At 35.3% G+C, this 19,024-nt stretch overlaps 1 protein-coding gene across 15 annotated transcripts in view; it reads left to right on the top strand.

Moving 5' to 3' along the window:
* The window catches only part of FUBP1 (far upstream element binding protein 1), a 37,900-nt gene that overhangs the window by 7,052 nt on the left and 11,824 nt on the right, over positions 1-19,024 (top strand). For 2 of the 15 annotated variants that reach the window (XM_049809050.1, XM_049809056.1), the window contains 13 exons: positions 38-136; positions 220-321; positions 987-1,089; positions 1,174-1,274; positions 1,906-2,047; positions 3,184-3,344; positions 4,182-4,336; positions 4,424-4,503; positions 7,407-7,535; positions 8,213-8,287; positions 13,641-13,786; positions 16,294-16,341; positions 17,279-18,925. In XM_049809050.1, the coding sequence (XP_049665007.1) occupies positions 38-136; positions 220-321; positions 987-1,089; positions 1,174-1,274; positions 1,906-2,047; positions 3,184-3,344; positions 4,182-4,336; positions 4,424-4,503; positions 7,407-7,535; positions 8,213-8,287; positions 13,641-13,786; positions 16,294-16,305 (1,305 nt within the window). In that variant the 3' untranslated portion in view covers positions 16,306-16,341; positions 17,279-18,925. Of the gene's footprint in view, positions 1-37; positions 137-219; positions 322-986; positions 1,090-1,173; positions 1,275-1,905; positions 2,048-3,183; positions 3,345-4,181; positions 4,337-4,423; positions 4,504-7,406; positions 7,536-8,212; positions 8,288-13,640; positions 13,787-14,156; positions 18,926-19,024 lie in introns of those variants that run through there. The other 13 variants (XM_049809057.1, XM_049809054.1, XM_049809048.1 and 10 more) reach the window with 11 other exon arrangements.

Genomic DNA, 19,024 nt, shown 5'->3' with positions numbered 1-19,024 from the left:
GATTTGAGTGGGTATTGACCTCGCTTTTGTCAAATAGGAGCGGGCAGGTGTCAAAATGGTCATGATTCAAGATGGTCCACAGAACACTGGTGCAGACAAGCCCCTTAGGATAACTGGAGACCCTTATAAAGTTCAAGTAAGGAGTCCTTCAGAATTCAGTGCATTTTTAAATACATTCTGATGTTGCAGTACCTAAATGAACTTTCATTCTTCTTTCAGCAAGCCAAGGAAATGGTGCTGGAGTTAATTCGTGATCAAGGTGGCTTTAGAGAGGTGCGCAACGAATATGGGTCAAGAATAGGAGGAAATGAAGGGATAGACGTAAGCATGGTTGAAAAACTTGTTCACTGTATTTTGAGATGTTAACATTAAAATGTTAAGCTGGGTGATACCACTGAAAGCTCTTAACTAAATTCTAGAAGTGGTTGTGGCACGTAAGTATTACTTGATCATTGCTGAAATTATGACTTTAAATGGTGTGCAGCATTCACTTTACGTTACCAGCAATTCTGAACAGTTTCAGCTAGCTGCAGTTTTTTATCAAATAAGCAAGTAAGCTTGATGGCTAAGTATGTGAAGTCTTTATAGAAATTGGATTTGGCTGTTACAGAAGGAAATTTAAGTCCACCTATTATGGAAGTCATGAGCTTGTAACTGCTTATCAGAGGTGAGGCTGAAAGATTCGTCTGCTAGAATCTGCATTTTAGGCCCATTAGAACTTTTGTTTCTTGATTGTGGGATGCATAATATCCCCTGGAATTGCTGCCACTATGAGAACTTCTACTGCATAGTATCTTTGTTTTTGATACTTTCATCCAGTATTTGCTAAGCTTGTGGCTTGATACTAAAAAATTCACACTTGAGAAAGCCTGAAGTGGTATAGGGCTGGCCCTAGTTTACCATTCTAATATGTGATCCTTTAATTGTGTGAATTTGGTAGGAATATCTGCATCACAGACATCTTGAAATTTTTTTTTCTCTTTAAGGTTCCAATACCACGATTTGCTGTAGGTATTGTAATTGGAAGAAATGGAGAGATGATAAAAAAGATACAGAATGATGCTGGTGTTAGGATTCAGTTTAAGCCAGGTTGGTAGTATGTCCATAAGCTTCCGTGAATTGAGTGTAAATTTACTGGATTACATGTACTGGAATAGTTCATTTTTATTCCAGATGATGGAACAACTCCAGATAGAATAGCCCAAATCACAGGGCCTCCTGACAGATGTCAGCATGCTGCAGAAATTATTACAGATCTCCTTCGAAGTGTTCAGGTTGGGTAATATGTTGTTTACCATTTAAAATCTCCTGCCAGACTTTTGGAAAGACTTAAAATTTTAAAAATGAGTGTGTAACTAAAGAAAATAACTTAATGGTGCCATTTGAATCTGCTTCAAAGTTCAGTCTGGAACATGAATGTTTGCTTCTACAGTTACAGTTTTGCAAGTGTCAGGATGATAATGATAATACTGATTCAGAGTCATGGTAGTTCTTGATCTGGCTGGTTTTAGAGCTGCTTCTTCTGTTGTCTTGTATTAATAGCTGATATGTTGTTACTTTTGGTTGTAATTGGTGTTTGAAAGATGGTTTAAGTGCTTATTGTGAGATGAGCTCCACTGTTGCATTAATGGAAGGCAGACAGAAATTAGATGCTTGTTCATGTGAAACTTTCTGCTTTCTTCTATATCCTTTCCTCCTTCATCTTTCATATGCAGAGCTGTACAGAACATATTTTAAAATGTAATTTAGGTCTTCTGTAAAAGATACTGTTTTAACTATCAAAACTACCTGAGTAGTAAATCAGGTTTTTTTCTTAACAAATGATGTGATGTAACCAGTTGGCATTAATAATTGGTTTGCGGTGATTTTTATAAAGCATTCTAATTTGTTGCGTTTTCTTTTTAGGCTGGTAACCCTGGTGGACCAGGACCTGGTGGTCGAGGAAGGGGTAGAGGCCAAGGCAACTGGAACATGGGGCCTCCTGGTGGATTACAGGAATTCAATTTTATTGTTCCCACTGGCAAAACTGGATTAATCATTGGCAAAGGCAATTTATCTTATATATATGTGTATCTGTATGTGGTTAAAAAAAACTCTCAGCTTTTCTGTCTATATAAATAGCCATACTAGAGAGATGTTTCAAGAGAAGCCTTTGCAAATAGTTTAATGTATGGTAGAGCAACTTAATACTGCTAAATCATAGCACTCCTAATATTCTTTTCATATTTTCCTCACCAAAACACATACTTCAGTAGTTAAAAGTCAAGAACCAATCAATTTATCTAACTTTTTTTTTTTTTAAGGTAGTAAGTACTGAGTTACACTGGTAGTGTTTGGTAGATTCTTAAATTATGTATCTTACAATTAACTTGCATTTGATACTGCTTGATGAGCCTAGTGTAACTGCGTCTGTAACTCCTAAAACTAGTTTTCACATATTCCAATGAAGATCTTTTACAGTGGAATCCTGGAGTTTCTTGGTGTATGTTTATTAAAATAATTACTTCTTAAAGAATTTTGTTTTAAAAATAATTTACTGTATGCTTCTAAATGAAACACTTGAGTTATCTTAATCTTTTGTTTGCAATATGTTTTCCAGACACAAGAAATAGGCTGACATAGTTCAGTTCTTGAGCTGGAAGGTTGATTGATTATTTTATTTTTATTTTTTTAAATGCCTTATGGCCCCTGTTTTGACAACTTCGTGCCTACTAATGATAAAAGTAACTTCTCAGTATCCTAAAGAGGAGGAATTAGTTTAGGGAATTTAACTTTGGTTTTAGTGTACTGCAAAAAATGTGGACTTTACGATGTGGTCAGCTTCTGGAGGATTTTCGTCATCTGTGCATGCCTACTGCTTTATAGGGAGTTAGGCTTTAAGGTTATATTTACTGATAACCATTGGTACTGGTTGTTACTCATGTCTAATCTTACATCTTTACATGAATGGAAAAAACAGACAATGTATGAATTCTTTGTTGTTCTGAGTAACAATATTGTGGTCTTTTGCAATCAAAGCTCTATAGTACGCTTTTTTTAATTGTTGTTAGAATGTTCTTGTATGGCTTAGAAGAATAGGTGTCTTTTCTCTATCTTCAGCTTCCATGCAGTAGACTTTCTCTGATGTGAATCTTAGTATTTTCGCTTTAATGCATGTCACAAAAGCTGTGTGTTGCATTGTAGGTGGTGAAACTATTAAAAGCATAAGCCAGCAGTCTGGTGCTAGAATAGAACTTCAAAGAAATCCTCCACCTAATGCGGATCCAAACATGAAGATGTTTACTATCCGTGGAACACCCCAGCAAATAGATTATGCACGACAACTTATAGAAGAAAAGATTGGCGTGAGTGTATAGCTATGTTTTGGTTTACTATTATAACTAAACAGAATAGGAAGCAAGTCTCCTTTGTGGAGACTTCCCTTCCATCTCACTTCCAAATTCCTTAGTCGGATAATAAATCAATATTAATGGTAATCTGGGTTTAAAGTAATATAAATGTAACTTGATGCACCAAAAGAAGCAAAAACTTGAAATGGAAGAAACAGACTTTCTTCAATATAATATAGTGTTTTTAATGATGTGTTCTCAAAGATGCGCACTTTGTGCCTAATGAAAAATTCAGCGACTTCAAAGATATCCTTGATACTCTTAAGCTACTAAACAGTCAGTCTCGGTATGTTTAGGTAGAGTTTTAATCCAAGTTTACACTCTTAAATTCACTGCACTTCTGTTCACGTGTGTATGCCTGTAATCAAATTTGCTACCTGTTTTTTATACCTGATCTTGCAAGTATTTAATTAGCAAGATTAGCCAGATTTAGATATATCAGTTTATTTTAAAACACTGATAGTCTTGTTTAAGTTTGTGGGGGTTTTTTAATGCAACTTGCAGAAAAATCCGTGTTTATTTGTAAAATTCTTTTATTCCCTCAAGAAGGAACCAAAATAAGTGCTTCTTTTTGGTTCCTATTACTGCCATGGCTGCTTTTAACTCTCTTCTTCAGCTAGCCATAAGCCTAATTAATCTCCAAAAAGACTGTTTTCTCCAGGGAAATGTTTCTTTTTAAAACCAATCAAACCTCTTAGATTACCTTCTTAAAGTGTTCAGATTTATCTTCTAAACTGCTGAAAAATGGAGAACTTCAACGTTTATTTCATCTGTGTGTTACTCTTATTACAGGGTCCAGTAAATCCATTGGGTCCACCTGTTCCTCATGGGCCTCATGGTGTTGTTCCTGGCCCACATGGACCTCCTGGGCCACCCGGTCCTGGTGCTCCCATGGGACCGTATAACCCAGCTCCTTATAATCCAGGGCCTCCTGGCCCTGCACCTCAGTAAGTACTGCTTCAGCTAGCTTCCTTTTTTGTAGGGTGACTGTGGGACTGGCTTTCACTGTATGTGTGTGACTTCATCTTTTATAGTGGTCCTCCAGCTCCATATGCTCCACAAGGATGGGGAAATGCTTATCCGCACTGGCAGCCACCAAATCCGCCAGATCCAGGTAAGAAATGTCACAGCTGTACTGTAGTGTGAGTATACTTTGAGTGCATCTATTTTGTCCTTACAAGTATATACATTTCATAATTCATTTGTGTTACACTGGTATATCTGAAAAAGCTCCTATTCTTCAGGCTTTTCTCTACTGATTGTCCATTTACGTGTGTTTTACACTTCCTACATGTTGCGTGTGAGATGTTGAAATGCAGTTGTGACAGTTGGAATGTGCTTCTTTACTAAATGTTATTGACATTACATCCCAATTTATGATACTTTTTGCAAGACTTTGTTAACTGATTTTGTGCAAATCAGTTCATTTTTCTTACAGTGGATGTTTTTACATGAAGTTCTTTACTGAGGGTGTGTTTTCTTTCGTTAATAGTCAATGACTCTTATTTTAAACAATGCTCTTTACAATCTCACTGATCCTGACTTTGCACAGTTTATGCTAAATTATATATTTCAAGCTTTTGTTGAACTATATGAGGATATGCTTCTCTGAGTCTGATACAAATGTATTTTGCTCAGTCCTTTTTTGAGGGATAAAACTGCTGTTGAACTGCTGTTGATACACAATCCTAACTGGTTTTACTGTATTTTGAGCTTTTGCTTATAATAGTTTTGTATTTGCTTCTGAAACACATCTTTGTAGACTCTGTTTCTTCTATTTCTGTTTATCTCTGTCAAGACTGGGAATTTTTACTTAATTACAAGTTCCCAAAGTTTTAGTATCCTGCTTTTCTTTAAGTTACATCCTTTGGTTGGACTAGAGCATATGGGGAAACGGAACTGCAGTCACAGAGGCATGGTAAGGCTAGATGCTTGAGTCACTTGTACCTCATTTGTTTGAGGTAGAGCTTCTTCAGAACTTCAGCCAAAAGATCTCAATTTTATTTTTGTTATAAATGGAATAAATATTTTCTGATAGCCACTGGTCCTGACATAAGTTCCATTAGTGAAAAAGGGGAGGACTTCGGAGGATATTACAATTTACAGAGAGTTCTGTTCGTGTTCAAGTCTTTTATATATCCTTTCTTGGCAAAGAACCATCTCTGGTTTCAGTTCCCAAACTTTTATAAAAAGTAGCTCTGCATGCATTCAGTTTAGATGTAAAAATGCATATTGTCATTATTTAAAAGTAGAGTGATTCAAAGTGACTTGACTTGAAGTCTCAACATACCAAAAGTGTCATTTAATCCAAAACCACTGCCAAAAGTTACAGCCTTTTTCATACCGCGTTTTATTTTTTTATAAAGTGATTTATCTACATAAAGATTGGTAAGAAAAATGGCAAATACTCACCTTGATGTCATCTTGATGATGATTTTATAACCATTTTTTGGATAAATACTCCTTAAAAGTCTAATGAAGCTTTCCTATGTGTGGTTGAAGTTGGTGTTTATTTTGACTAGCATTTATTTGAATGAGGTTTGTACAGTTTTCCACTTAGTTGGTCATTTCATTGTAACAAATGGGTTATTTTAGTATTTTTTTCAGAGGTGCTTTCTCCAGGACCATGCTTACCTCTTGTCACATGAAAGTGGAGCTAGTTACTACAGTCATATTTCTTTGGAAATTTAATGAATACCACTCTGTGTTCTTCTGTTCTAGAGAAATAGCTACTAAGGGGAATGGGGGGGGGGCAACCGAGCAATGGCTTATTTGATATTTGCAGGTAACCTTAGAATATAGTACATGTTAGTTTAAATCCACTATTGTTGATGGAAGCAGTGTAATTTAAAAAGGAAACAGTGTGTTAACATTGTCTTCTGTTTGCTGATACTACTGTGTGCATTTTAAGTGGTTACATCTGACTTTAACACTAAATGAAATACTGCAAGAAATCTGTTGTGTTGTGGATTTCTTCTCCCTGAATTGTTTTTTTCAGGGGATTTCTTCTTTCTCTTCCATTAGTCACTGCTTTACCTATTTTCTCTTTGCGGGGGGGGGAATGTACTTCCATTCCCATGTATAGTTATTCTAAAGGATCGGTTGTGTCTGTGTCCTTACGTGAAGTTCTCGTCTCAGTTGGCCGCATTTATTTGCAGGTACTTTTATTCTTCAAGGAAGCAAGTAATGTTAAAGGATGCTGGTTGTGTTATAGAACATTATGTTCTCTAATAGTAGATTTGCAGTTTTTGTGGATTGCCAGTCTGGTAATGTAATAAATCTCTGTGATTCAGCAAGAATAAGCCATACCTGCAGGCTATATGTGAAAAACAGAGAAGTAAGGTTCTAGGAAGCAGCACTGTTGGGCTACTTAAATGTAGTTAAGGGAAGCATGGAGATAGCTGTAGAAAATGCAGATGTTGCTATTATATGTTATACTAAAAAGAGCTGTAAGTAGACAGTGGTGATTTATAGCCATGTATGGGGATTTAGGTTCTTAAAATACTGTGTTTCTGTATCTTACTGTTACCTTAAAGTTTAACTGACAAGCATTGCAAATACCTAGTAAGATTTGTATTCTTCTGTTTCAGAAATAATGTATTTGGCATTCCTCCTCTGCCTGTGCCAGTGTCATTAGTGTGAGGTTATAACAGAAATAACCACTGAAATTGTTTGGTGCTAGAATGATTTATTGTTGCTACCGTTTAGTAACATGACTGTTTAAATAAACTTGAAAATCTGTTTCTGTTTATCACATTTAAAAATTTTAAAATGACATTGTAGTAGTAAGGGTTCTAGAATTATTTTTCGCTCATCAGTCCTATGAAAGTATACTGTGTGCAGTACACTTGTCTGAAACATGATTGGAAGTTGAAAGAAAAGATAATTACACAATGTATGTGGTTATTTGGTTTAGATGGATTTTTCCTTGGAGGAAAATGAGTGGTTAGGACAGCGTTGATTGGGGACAGCATTCTGTTCATACTACTTTTATAAATGTTTGTTTTGTTTTCATAGGTAAGCCAGGAACAGATCCCAATTCAGCAGCGTGGGCAGCTTATTATGCTCACTACTATCAGCAGCAAGCACAGCCACCACCCGCAGCCCCTCCTGGTGGACCAGCTACAACCCAAACTAATGGACAAGGTAGCTGTTCAGTAAAACTGATAAATTTCTTATTGCTGGGGGTGTCGATGCCCAATTATTTTTTATTGTTGTGTTCATATATTTGGTTATTTTATTGTAGGGTAGCTGGTTTTCTTGGAAAACTCTTGCTTACAGCATTCAACATTTGCTTTTCTTAATTTCAGCGGTAGTAAGGGTAACGTATTTATCTTATAGTATACTCCAAAGAGAATTGTGCTGCAACTTGAGCTGACTGAATTATGTCTACATAGTACAGTCAGTCTTAAGTAAAAAGGGAATGAGCCAAACTGTTGATTGTCATTTGCTTAAACAGTTGCATCACTTCCAGTGGTTTTAGGACAACTACAATTGTACTATTTAGTTGTATTAGTATAATTGTTGTGCCTGGATGAGGCTTACTGCTTAAATTTTGGGTAGTGTTTTGTACTCTGAGTGGTGTGCAACTCTTGAATCTTGAAAACATGCTGAATGCTTTAAACAATTCTTTCTTTGTGGTGTCTTTTACTAATTTTTTAGTTTATATTTGTAGTATCATGTACCTCATAGGTTTATAGTGTCAGATTTCAGTGATGTTATTTGGGATTGTTACTGAAAAATTTAGCTGATAATTTGTAAATTGTTCTGTGTATGAAACAAAACCCAGTAGTTTCATTTTGCCTATTTTTAATGTGATGCAGGAGATCAGCCAAATCCAGCACCAGCAGGGCAGGTTGACTATACCAAGGCCTGGGAAGAGTACTACAAAAAAATGGGTACGTGTGCATGTTTTCTTCTGTTGTTGCATATTAGAATTGTTTTCAGAGACTTGCATATCTCTTTTGATGAGATGGGGTTTTTACGCCCAAAAAATAACAGTGCACACTCCATGTGTCTTCTGAACCATGTACTGCTAGAGGCCCTGAACCCTGCAGAAAAACAAACTTAAAAATTTGTGTTGTGTTAACTAGTATGAGTACAAGTAAATGCTTTAATTAGCTTTGTGAAAATACTTCATACCTAATGAGATGTCTGTATTTGATCATTGGGAAACAACGTCTTTTAAATATTTCAATCTGAGAATTTTTTTAAGTATATTTTTAAAGTATATTTCACAAGTTTCTGAGTTCAACTTTGATCTACTTTATGAAGCTGTTATTTCTCTTGTTTGGTAGTTGTTCCCTAATGCTCTTAAGATTACAGATTTTTCTTTCTTGTAACTTGCTTTCCGTTTTCCATGTTATTAAGCCATCATGACTAGTTTTCATGTATATTATGCCCTTTTTTAAATAGTATTTGCTTTGCAACATTTCAGAGCTGTGTTTAAACTGCAGGTTATATGTTGTTGCTAGCTTTTAAAAAATATTTTGCTTGAACTGACTTTTGAAACTGAAATGTATTTGCTTGTTAAGTTGATGATTTCATCACTTACTGAATAAGGAAAAAATATATGGTCTTGATGCATTGGCAGAAGGTGCTGTTCTCTCTTAAAACGTGGCAATGTCTTGCACCTCTACTTTGTCCACAGTGTCCTCCCATGGATATTGCAGTTGATGTAGATTTGTATACTGAGGACTAGCGGGCTTATGAATGCCAGTGCTTTCCCTGGTATCTGTTTGACCAAACACATAGCAGCATCTAGTTTGTATTGTTTGTTTGGGTGGGAGGGTTTGTTTTTTTCCCTCTTCCAACTGCACCCCATTTTCTCATGTAATATCAAAAAGCATTTGGAGTTAAGATTAATAGGATGCTTAATTTCTCTTACAAATAACCTTCTACCAGGTTGATCTCAAATAATTTGCCAAGACATAACTAGCTTTATTCTTCTTTATGTTGACACAGCATAAGTGATGAAATGAAACAGAAAATGTATAATGATTATTTACTTCAAGAATTGTATATCAGACTAAGAAAATTGCAACAGAACTCCCAAACGTGATTTTTAAGATGTGATGGGCCTTTCATTTTTCCTCTTCTTTTCGTTTAACTACTTTTTTTTTTTTTCTTCAAAATACTGTCTCTCTTAGTTCACCTCACATTTTTTGATGCAAAGTTGAGGGGTTTTTTCCACTGCCTTTTTAAGAATAATGTAATTTGTTGGCAGGGGCTCTGACATCTTTCTAATTTGCTATCTCTGGAAAGCAAAGTCTGGGTTACACTAGTCTTACATTTGTTCTAATTAAATAATGGCTAGTTACAAGGTGTTGGGATAGAGTTTCTGGAAGTCCAGAGAGAAGTGTGAATCCAAAAAAGATAGACATTGGGACATGTAAAGAATTGCTCTTAAAATGGAAAATTAAAAAATCCTAAGACAACAATCAAATAAGAGGAAAAACAGAAGGGCAGTTCTGATCTTCATTTCTTTTTCTACTTCAAATTGAGTTCTTTGCCTGAAGGAGAACTCTTGATGTCTGGACCTGTATAACTTGACTATGTAAATCGTGAGAACTTTTTTGCTTCTTCAGCATGTTGAAAATCTTGATATGGAAGATACCATTTCTCTTGAGGTCCACTTAGAAAAGAGGAAGAACTGACCAAGTGAGATTGAAGGGCAGAGAATTCACCTAGAGTTGATTCAGTGCTAAATGGAGGTGTTTTTCCCTACCTCCTTAACAGCAATGTTAAGAAGTAGTAGAAGATCTGATGAACAGGAAGGCTGTCCATCAGCAGGTTTGTGTGGTCTCCTGGCTCTCAAACAAAGCTACTACTGTTTGTGCTTTCTGCAGTACTGTAATGCTTCTGTCCCCATTAACTTGTGCAGAAGGGGGAAGGTAGTAATTACAGGTCACTCACTCTTCAACCCTCCTTTCAGATTTTTCACAGCACAGATAATTACACAAAGACTTGTTTTGGAGAACTGAACTGAAACTTGGGACATGCTGAGCCCAAGGAGTTCTGGTTTTGCTGATGAAGAAAACTACTTTGATAATCCATGTGGCAAGCTTATGAGGGTGACAGTACTGAGCTGAACAAGTTGCATGTGATACTGCAATTGATGCTCTGGATTTCCTCATCTAAAGCACTCCTGAACAGTCCCGTCAAAACCATAATACTGTTTTCCAAAGTGGCATCCTACTGGTGCGATATTGACTCGGCTAATCACAGAGAACGTTTTCCTATTTTTTTCAGTGTATAGAACGGTGACTTGAAAATAACCTGTTTTCCAACTCACAAATACAGGGGCAAAGTCCATCTCCTTTTTCAGACTCTTGTTTTGGTCAGGGAATAATAATTGCCTTGAGTAGCAAATACAATTAAAAATAGGACTGAAAAGCTAGGAAAATACACATGCGCACTGGTGGGTTACTGTATGTGGACCTTATAGGTGACCCAGACCATCTATTTGCTTGGTAACCTACTTCATAAATTCAGAAAATTTGTTTTGAATTTCCCTTTAGTATTACCAAGTAACAAGACATTAGTTCAGCTTTTGAAGACATAATATTTTTATTTTTCCCTGCAAGAGCTGAAATAAAGATTTGCATAACTAGGCCCTAAAAATCTCCCAGCGATAACAGTTCCCTCTAAACATGAAGTCATATTTTAGTAAATGACCTGTATGTCACCATAGGAGTTTGTAAATTTATCATTTAAAGTCATTCCAATATATTGTGGCCTTGACTTATAGTTGAGGGATTCCATAGTAAAGAGTGGAACTGTTCTGTAATGATTCCTGAGCATAGTAGCAGGAAAATGGACAAAGAACAGTTTTCTCTTACCAGAATCACACTTGATGATTTGAGTAGTGAAAGAACTGTAGAATCATCTGGCATTTGCTTTCTTAGCCTTCCTTAATGGGGAGGTATTCTGCGTTTCTTGTATTTCCTTTGTATGTAGCTTATCAATATTTTTTGTTAGTTTTCCGGTTGATTCTGGATATTAATGAGCACGTACTGTTTCAGCGCAGTTCTGTACACTGAAAGGAAGTTTTGACTAAACTGCTGAATTCCATGTGTAGGTTCAGAATTACTTGCAGTACTTAGTAGGGGAATGATGCAGCTAAAATACTTTGAATTTTTACTAACCTATTTCAGGACAGAAGCCGAGTTTGACATCTTTTAGTAGATGTTAAACTTCCTATATTTGATTTATTATTTGAATTTCAACACTGCCTTGGGATAGCTGGCTGAATGTCAGAAGATTCTTGGGTTATAATGCACAAAAAATGCCTTAGCTTTGATATTCAGCTGTGCTGACAGCTATGACATAGCTAAATAATTTGTAAGTAGAATTGATATCTCATAAATTAATAGTAAACATGCAAAAAATATATCCTGGGATAATTTGTAACCATATTAAAGATCATTTTGCTTAAAATATTTGATCAGAAGTGTAAATTGTCAGTTATTCTAAATTATAAATTGTAAGATGTGATTTCAGCTCCTAAGATATGAAGAAATGTAAGTAAGATTTTCTAGGAAACAATTGCTTTACTGTATAACCCAAAAAGTGATGAAAAGGGGTTTTTTTAATGTATCTACAGTGTAAGTGGAAAAACTATGTAAGTTGTATAGAGGGTTGGAAAATGGAAGGTTGTATTTTGAAGACGTTCAGGATAGTGCTTTGCCAAATGTTCAGATTCTCTGCTCACACTTAATGTTTTTGAGAGGATTTGGGGAATACACATATATGTAAGAGGAGTGTGGATAGCTAGTATTCTTCATGTGAATTTTCTGTGTAAAAGTATTTTAAAAAACAAACAAACCCAACTTTCTATCTGATACTCTAGAAAACAGTTCAGTAGAATCTTTGATACTCATGTTGCCCAGAAGGTTGCTCTGTGGTCTTGTATCCAAATAAAAGGTGAGGTGGTTTCAGGTAGGATTGAAAACTTTCAGCCCTTGTCTTGTGGAAGCTGCCCCTTTTTCTTCATAGCTGAACAGAAGATTCATTGTACATAGAATTGTATAGGGTGCAGGCTTGCAGTTTGCTTGGATTTATTTGATGTAGTGTGATTGGATGTGGTGGTTTGGGTTTGGTTGGTTTTTTTTGTTGTTGGTTTTTGTGTTGTTTTTTTTAATCCTAGAAGAAACTTGGGGAAATGGTGGTGACTGTAAAACTTTGATTTGAAAAAATAACCCTTTAAGAATGTAGATCACAAGAATGTTATGTTTTGGAAATTAAAGAAACTTAAAATGAAGCACTCCGTACAAAACCCTTCTGTCTGGATGCATGTAAGTGTGATGACGGATGATTGGATAGAGGGTAGTGAGTGTTCTGCTTATGGTCAGGTATGCTCTGCAGTGGTAACTGCAAAAGCACCTTTCAGATAAAAAATTGTGAAGGTGATAGTGGTAATGACTGTGTTTGATGTTTCTGAAATAAGAGGAAAAGGACGTAAAGATGTCTGCAGCAAACCTTCCTTGTAAGAAGAGCGTGACTGAGGTCCTAAAAAGTTGGCTGTAATTTTTTATTTTTGATACACTAAAGAGTCCTTGTGTGTTAGTCTACCACCTTTACAGAATTTTTAACCTACAAGTTGATTTTGTTGGAAGTATCAGTAGTTCTCAGCTGTAAGTCTGGGAGAGTGTGCGTGTGTGTACACGTATGTGTGTACACACTGTTATTTCTAGAGTATCAGACCTTAAGTGAAGGTTGAAAGAAGTTTCAGGACTATATTCTGTGGTGGAGTAAATGTTAACAAAAATTAATGCTCTTCTTGAGAAATGTAATCTGCAGTAACCTAGCAGTTGCATCAAGGAGGCCAAAATTGGGGGAGTGAATTAATTGGCATCTGGTGAACTAATTAACGCAGTCTGTAGAATAAGATAAAGTCCATCTAGGTGGATTACAAAAGATATAGTCTTGCCTGTTGACCTGTATTTTAATTTAAATGCTACTGGTTGTTCAGGTCAGTTTAGGTCAGCAGGCTTTAAAGACTTGCTCTGAAATGTGATTCAAGAGGTAGAAAAAACTGTCCTTACGGTTCCTCAGTTTTGCTTTACATGGGAATCATTACATTAAAATAATATGATGAATAGTTAGGTAAAAAAAAAAAAGCCACAAGATTATTCAAAAGCCTTGGAGGAGCATTGCAAGAAGCTATGTGATACTTGTTAGGCAGTGAGATTTTGAAATCTTCTCATTTCTGTTGCAGCAACAAAGCTATATAATTTTAATTACTTGTAGGTCAAGCAGTTCCTGCCCCTGCTGGGGCTCCGCCAGGTGGTCAGCCAGATTACAGTGCAGCATGGGCTGAGTACTACAGGCAGCAGGCAGCATATTACGCCCAGACAAGTCCACAGGGAATGCCACAACATCCTCCAGCACCACAGGTATAAAGTTTAAGTGTTTTTTGACTGGCTACTGTTTCAGTGGTTGTAGATATTTTTTTGCATGTCTCCTGCTTTGTTACCTTTGGAGTATGCATCTTTTTTTCTAGCAAAATAACTATCAGAATAATTAATAGATTACTTTGTTTACCTGATAACTTGAGCTCTGTATCTATCCATATGTTTGGTGATTATGGTTTTTTTTTAAAAAAAGAAAAACTTTCTCCTCCCAGGGTTTTGAAAACCATGCAAGAAGCCACCACCATTTACATTAACCAATTTTTCTTTCTTAAAGGCTTCACTCCTGAGTTAGCTCGATTTAAAGGATTTTCTTTAACTTTTTGTGTATCTCTTATGTATCTCTTCTGCACAGGGCCAATAATAAGAAGTGGACAATACAGTATTTGCTTCATTGTGTGGGGGAAAAAACCTTTGTTAAATGTATGGATGCAGACGCCTTGATGAAGATCTTAATTTTGTTTGGTTAAAAAATAGTGTTTTTGAAAATGTACAAAATATCTATCACTACTGATAGGAGGTAATATTTCTGTGTAGAAATGAAAAATGGTTTGTTTTTAGTATTAGTGTAGATGTACACATTCCAGCAAATGTATTTGCAATTATGTGGTCAATGCTTTGTGATATAAATGTACTTTTTCAATGTATACTTTATCACTTTTAAAATGCCTGTTTTGTGCTTTACAATAAATAATATGAAACCTCCTGTGTCGGTAAGTTGGATATGTGGGTATATAAAGAATTATAGGATTGATTTGCAACGATGAATGAAGGTACCTGTACACAAATGAGCTATTTTTTTCCCCCCATGAAACCTTGTTGAGTTTAAAAACTTGTTGTTAGCATGTTTTTCCCCTCTTGCAGAATAGTTGTAGATGGAGGATCTCTTTCATTCATTGTATTTTGCTGCCTAGCATCAGTAATCTTGATACCTTAATTTTCTTTCTATTTGATTAAAACTGCATGTGTTTAAGAAGGTGATCTTTTGGCATACTTCCATTGCATTAACAGTAAAATTTCCTTTTATACATGACCACTGTTTCAGACCTGTGCAGCTGCTATAACAGATAACTTTTGTTATTGAATACTTCAAAACTGTTCCTGCATAACTATTTTACGGATTTTTTCAGACTAGTTAAAAAACTTACTTTAAGTATAATGCTTAAGCCTTCAGTTTAAAGTAGTCCACTTCAAAATTCAGTGTAGAAAAGTCGATGTGGTATGCATAGTAGTTACAAAAAATTGCATCTGTCCTTAAAACGCTGTTTTGTTTGAGTGGTGGGGAGTGGTTGAGAACTTCCTGCAGAGCAGATAACTTCTGTTTTTGTAAATACTCAAGTATTTGAATCAATTGATTATTTTTTTATATATACTTGAAACTTCTTATTGCTCTAATGCTCATACTAAAAATCTGATTCTCTTGAAATCCTATGTTTGCTCTTTTGCATATTATTGGCTCTTTGCATATATTAGACTACATGCAATACAGTCTGTCTTGCCATTGTCTGTTGAAGTGCAGGTTTGATCCAGCCAGTATAGAACTAGCTCTATAGGGGTGAGGAGGACTGTGCTGTGTATCATCCTTGATTGTTCCTTCAAGGAGCATTGCACTGTAAGTACATCAGAATGACAAATTGATGAACTGCAACAGTATCTTTTTGTCAATGTTCCACATAATGAAAATGCCATACTTGTGTGACTATTATGTTGGAATACAGTGCTGGTATCTTAGGAAATCATAATTGCTTCTTAATTCAGAAACATAGGTTTGCGTATATATATACATACACATAATATGAGCTTTGTGGGTAAGTATTCCTGAAACGTTTAGCAATAGCTAAAGAAAATCATGTTTCTGTTTATCTAAGTAATAGTTGTTGTTTTTTTTTTTTATTAGTACTCCTGAGACAGCTGTATCATTCAGTGTTTTAAAGTATGCATATCGTAATATTGAAGTCTTTGGAACCACTTGTTAGACAGAAGTTGTCTTTGTCTTCAGATAGTTTGCAGATATGTAGTGATGTAGGTATGTTTTAAATAATTCTGTGAATGTTACTTGCTTTATCTTTTGGAACACCATATTGTTGCTTTGAGAATAAATTTTTTTAGGGTGGCTGCACAGAGAAGTAGAAGTTAAGGCTTGAAAATTGAAGTAGTTTATTCAGGTAATTAGCAATGTATGTATTGTGCTGTAGAAATAGAAGGAATTATTTTTATCCCTTTTAAAATTAGGAATTATTTTGGTAGCTTAAAAAAGGCTAGGACGGTATTTGCTATCTTTAGTGTAGGGTATGAAGTTTAATAGTTCAGATATTTTGCATGGTATTTTATAGATAACCTTATAGAATGGTGCATTTACTATGTACTAAACTGAGCAAAATTAAATTCACTGGATTCTTTATCATTCACAAAATGGAGGCTGTTGATTTTGATTCATTTAAGGTATAAAATCTTTATTAATTGCAAACAGTGCAATTATTTATACTTCACAGTGCCTTCCCTGACCTTCCACCTTAGGTTCTGCTGCAAAAAAGCAACAGGTAAGCACAACCTAAGGAAGTATATAAACTAATATATTTCAGTACATTAATGTTGTCCCTGTGAGATCTTTGTGGTTGTGTATTGAAAAGCAATCTGCTGCTTCCCCAAATGCATTGTTACTCACGGTTCCATTTCAGTGGAAAGTCTTTTAAGTTTTTAAACAACTGTTTATATTTCTAGGTAAATATGTTTTTTATTTTTTTATTTTTTTATTTTTTATTATTTTTTAGAAAAGATGAGTAGATTGCAGTAATTAAACTTGATCAGAATACGTAATTTTTGTTATTTTTCCTCAAATAGCTAATTGTTGCAAATAAAGAATCAAAACCTTTAAAATATGCAGGAATTACTTTGGTTAGAAACGTCAACAGCCTTCACAAATGTTTTTTATAATAGGGCACTACTCCCACTCAAACCCGTAAGACTTAAATATAAAGAATATGACTTCTTGTTGTTATCACTGAACTTGATAACTTGTCTTACAGTTATAGTGTGTTAGTGGAATTTTTAGATAACTCAGTTTGCTTATTCATACTTGACATGTTAGGAAAACAGATTCTGGAGTTTCAGAGATTAGTATGTTTTAACTGAAAAAGCATGTGCACCAATTAAATGTTAACAGTACAGCGAATAATATTTTTTCTATATAGCAGTCAGCGTATCCTGTTTCTTGATACTTTAACTGAATTGCTGTATATTTTGATAGTTTAAAATGTTTGTATGTCTTATAGATGGTCTGGTACAGGTTTTTGTTTCTGGTTTTTGTTGTGTTTTGTTTTTTGTTTTTGTTTTTTTAGCTTAAAGTAAAGCAGCATCTACTTGGTTTTTTGTTGATTATTCTGTTTCTGAAATGTGCTGCTCCTCTTTCAAAAGTCCTGCTTATCTGTACATCAAAGAAAAATATTCAAAAAATACTGCCTTCATTTTCACACACAGTGCTGAAGATGCTGCAAGCACCAAATCATAGCTCATAGAATCAGGTCCTGAGATAGTTACTACCAGTAAAGAGGAATCCTTTGAGTGTATGCCATTGGTGAGCCGATGAGCATGGACCATAGAAGGGCTCCATGTAGAAGGTAAAATTGGCAAAAACATAACAGATTTGAAATGTATCCCATACATAATGGTGTAGGGTATAATTTTTGTTTTGATCACTTTTCATTCTTTAAAGTATTATTTGTTTGACCATAAATGTTCCATAATCTGTTAAGTTTTTTAAACTGTGATTTAATATAAACCATCTATTTTAACTTCTATTCTTCTAAACAGCCAAGCTTAGCTATATTGAATTTTTGAACTAAATTAATAGTTGTGCTTCAGTTTCTCAAGCCACTTAATACTTCATGTAGTTTAATATGTAACTTAATTTTTGACGTGAGAAAAGGTTAGGTGTGTACCATTTGGATTTTGATACTGTGAATTTAGTGTTGGGGTGAGTCACTTGTTCACTTCCTTTTACATGATACTTTTTTCTTCAACTCTTGTTCCTAAAATATCTTGCACAGTCTTTCAATTATAAATTCAGCCAGTGGAAGGAGATAGAGAAGAAAAAGCCAGTTTATTGGAATGTTGCTAGTGTGTGGAAGATGAGGTGTTCTTGTGTGTAGCATTTGAGGTGTATTGACTTCCAGCTTTCTCACTGCTGGGCTTACAGGCATGCTATTTTTGTGCTAAGCATAGTGTTTATTTCTCAACTCTGTCTCAAAACTCAATAGTTCTTAGGAGAACAGAAAATAGATTATTGGAGGTGTCCTGATCCAAAAAGATAACTGGACTTCCTTAGAAACGTAATGAACTTGTCCAAAAGGTGTTTTAAAATGTTTCCTGCTTCCCCCTGCCCTGCCCCTGCCTTAAGAGTTCCTCAAATTAAATAGAATGTGAAGAGCACAAAAAGTTTAAAAAGAAAGCATAATGTTCAAAGTAGGAAAAGCATTTTCATATCACTTTCTGCAGCCTATACTTTAATAGGACATGAAATAAAATGTCAGGTGGATAAACTTCAGTCTAGCATGATCGTAAGTCATCTCTTTAAGTTGTCCAGGCAGACAGGATCATTATTCACTTGCACAGCCTATCTTGAAATATTTCATCTTTTTAGTAGTGGTATTTTATTGGATTATAGAAACTGTTTCTCCCCTGTTCTCTTCCAAAGTAATTTTTAAGTTTTCCATTGCATGTTAAAAGCTTTTTATTTTGCTTTTTTCCTGGAAGTGGGGGGGTGGAAGGGAGGACTGGGCTTTTCAGAAAGCATACAGTTGACAGGATTCCCTCTTCCCTAGTAATAGCTTATAAAACTCTTATGTATGCACAAATATTTCTCTTGCGTGCATGTGAAATGCCTTTTCGTCCTGAGAAAAGTGTTCTCTGCAGAAACTACCCGTGTGTAAAAAGAAGATTGGCTTTAAAAGGCAACTGTGATGGGAACAGTGTCTTAGGGAGATGCAGCTTGGACTTGAGGTAAATTGAATGCTTTACAAAAATGTGGTTTTGAGCTTGCATTGACATTGTATGTAATATGGGTACACGTTAACTGTATAATGGTTTTTGTATGGTTTTTCTCAATAAATGTAAACTGATGGATAATAGCAATGTTTTGTCTCTTTTTTATGCTCCTATCCCTGCCTTCGTTAGTTTGCAATAACGACTTCAGAGGAAAGATATTGCAGCAACTGGTACTTCTGT

The sequence above is a fragment of the Accipiter gentilis genome, chromosome 8 (genome assembly GCF_929443795.1).
Source record: "Accipiter gentilis chromosome 8, bAccGen1.1, whole genome shotgun sequence".
In the NCBI taxonomy this organism is placed as follows: Eukaryota; Metazoa; Chordata; class Aves; order Accipitriformes; family Accipitridae; genus Astur; species Astur gentilis.
The sequence above is the reverse complement of the archived record's forward strand: the minus strand, read 5'-3'. Positions and strand labels throughout refer to the sequence as shown.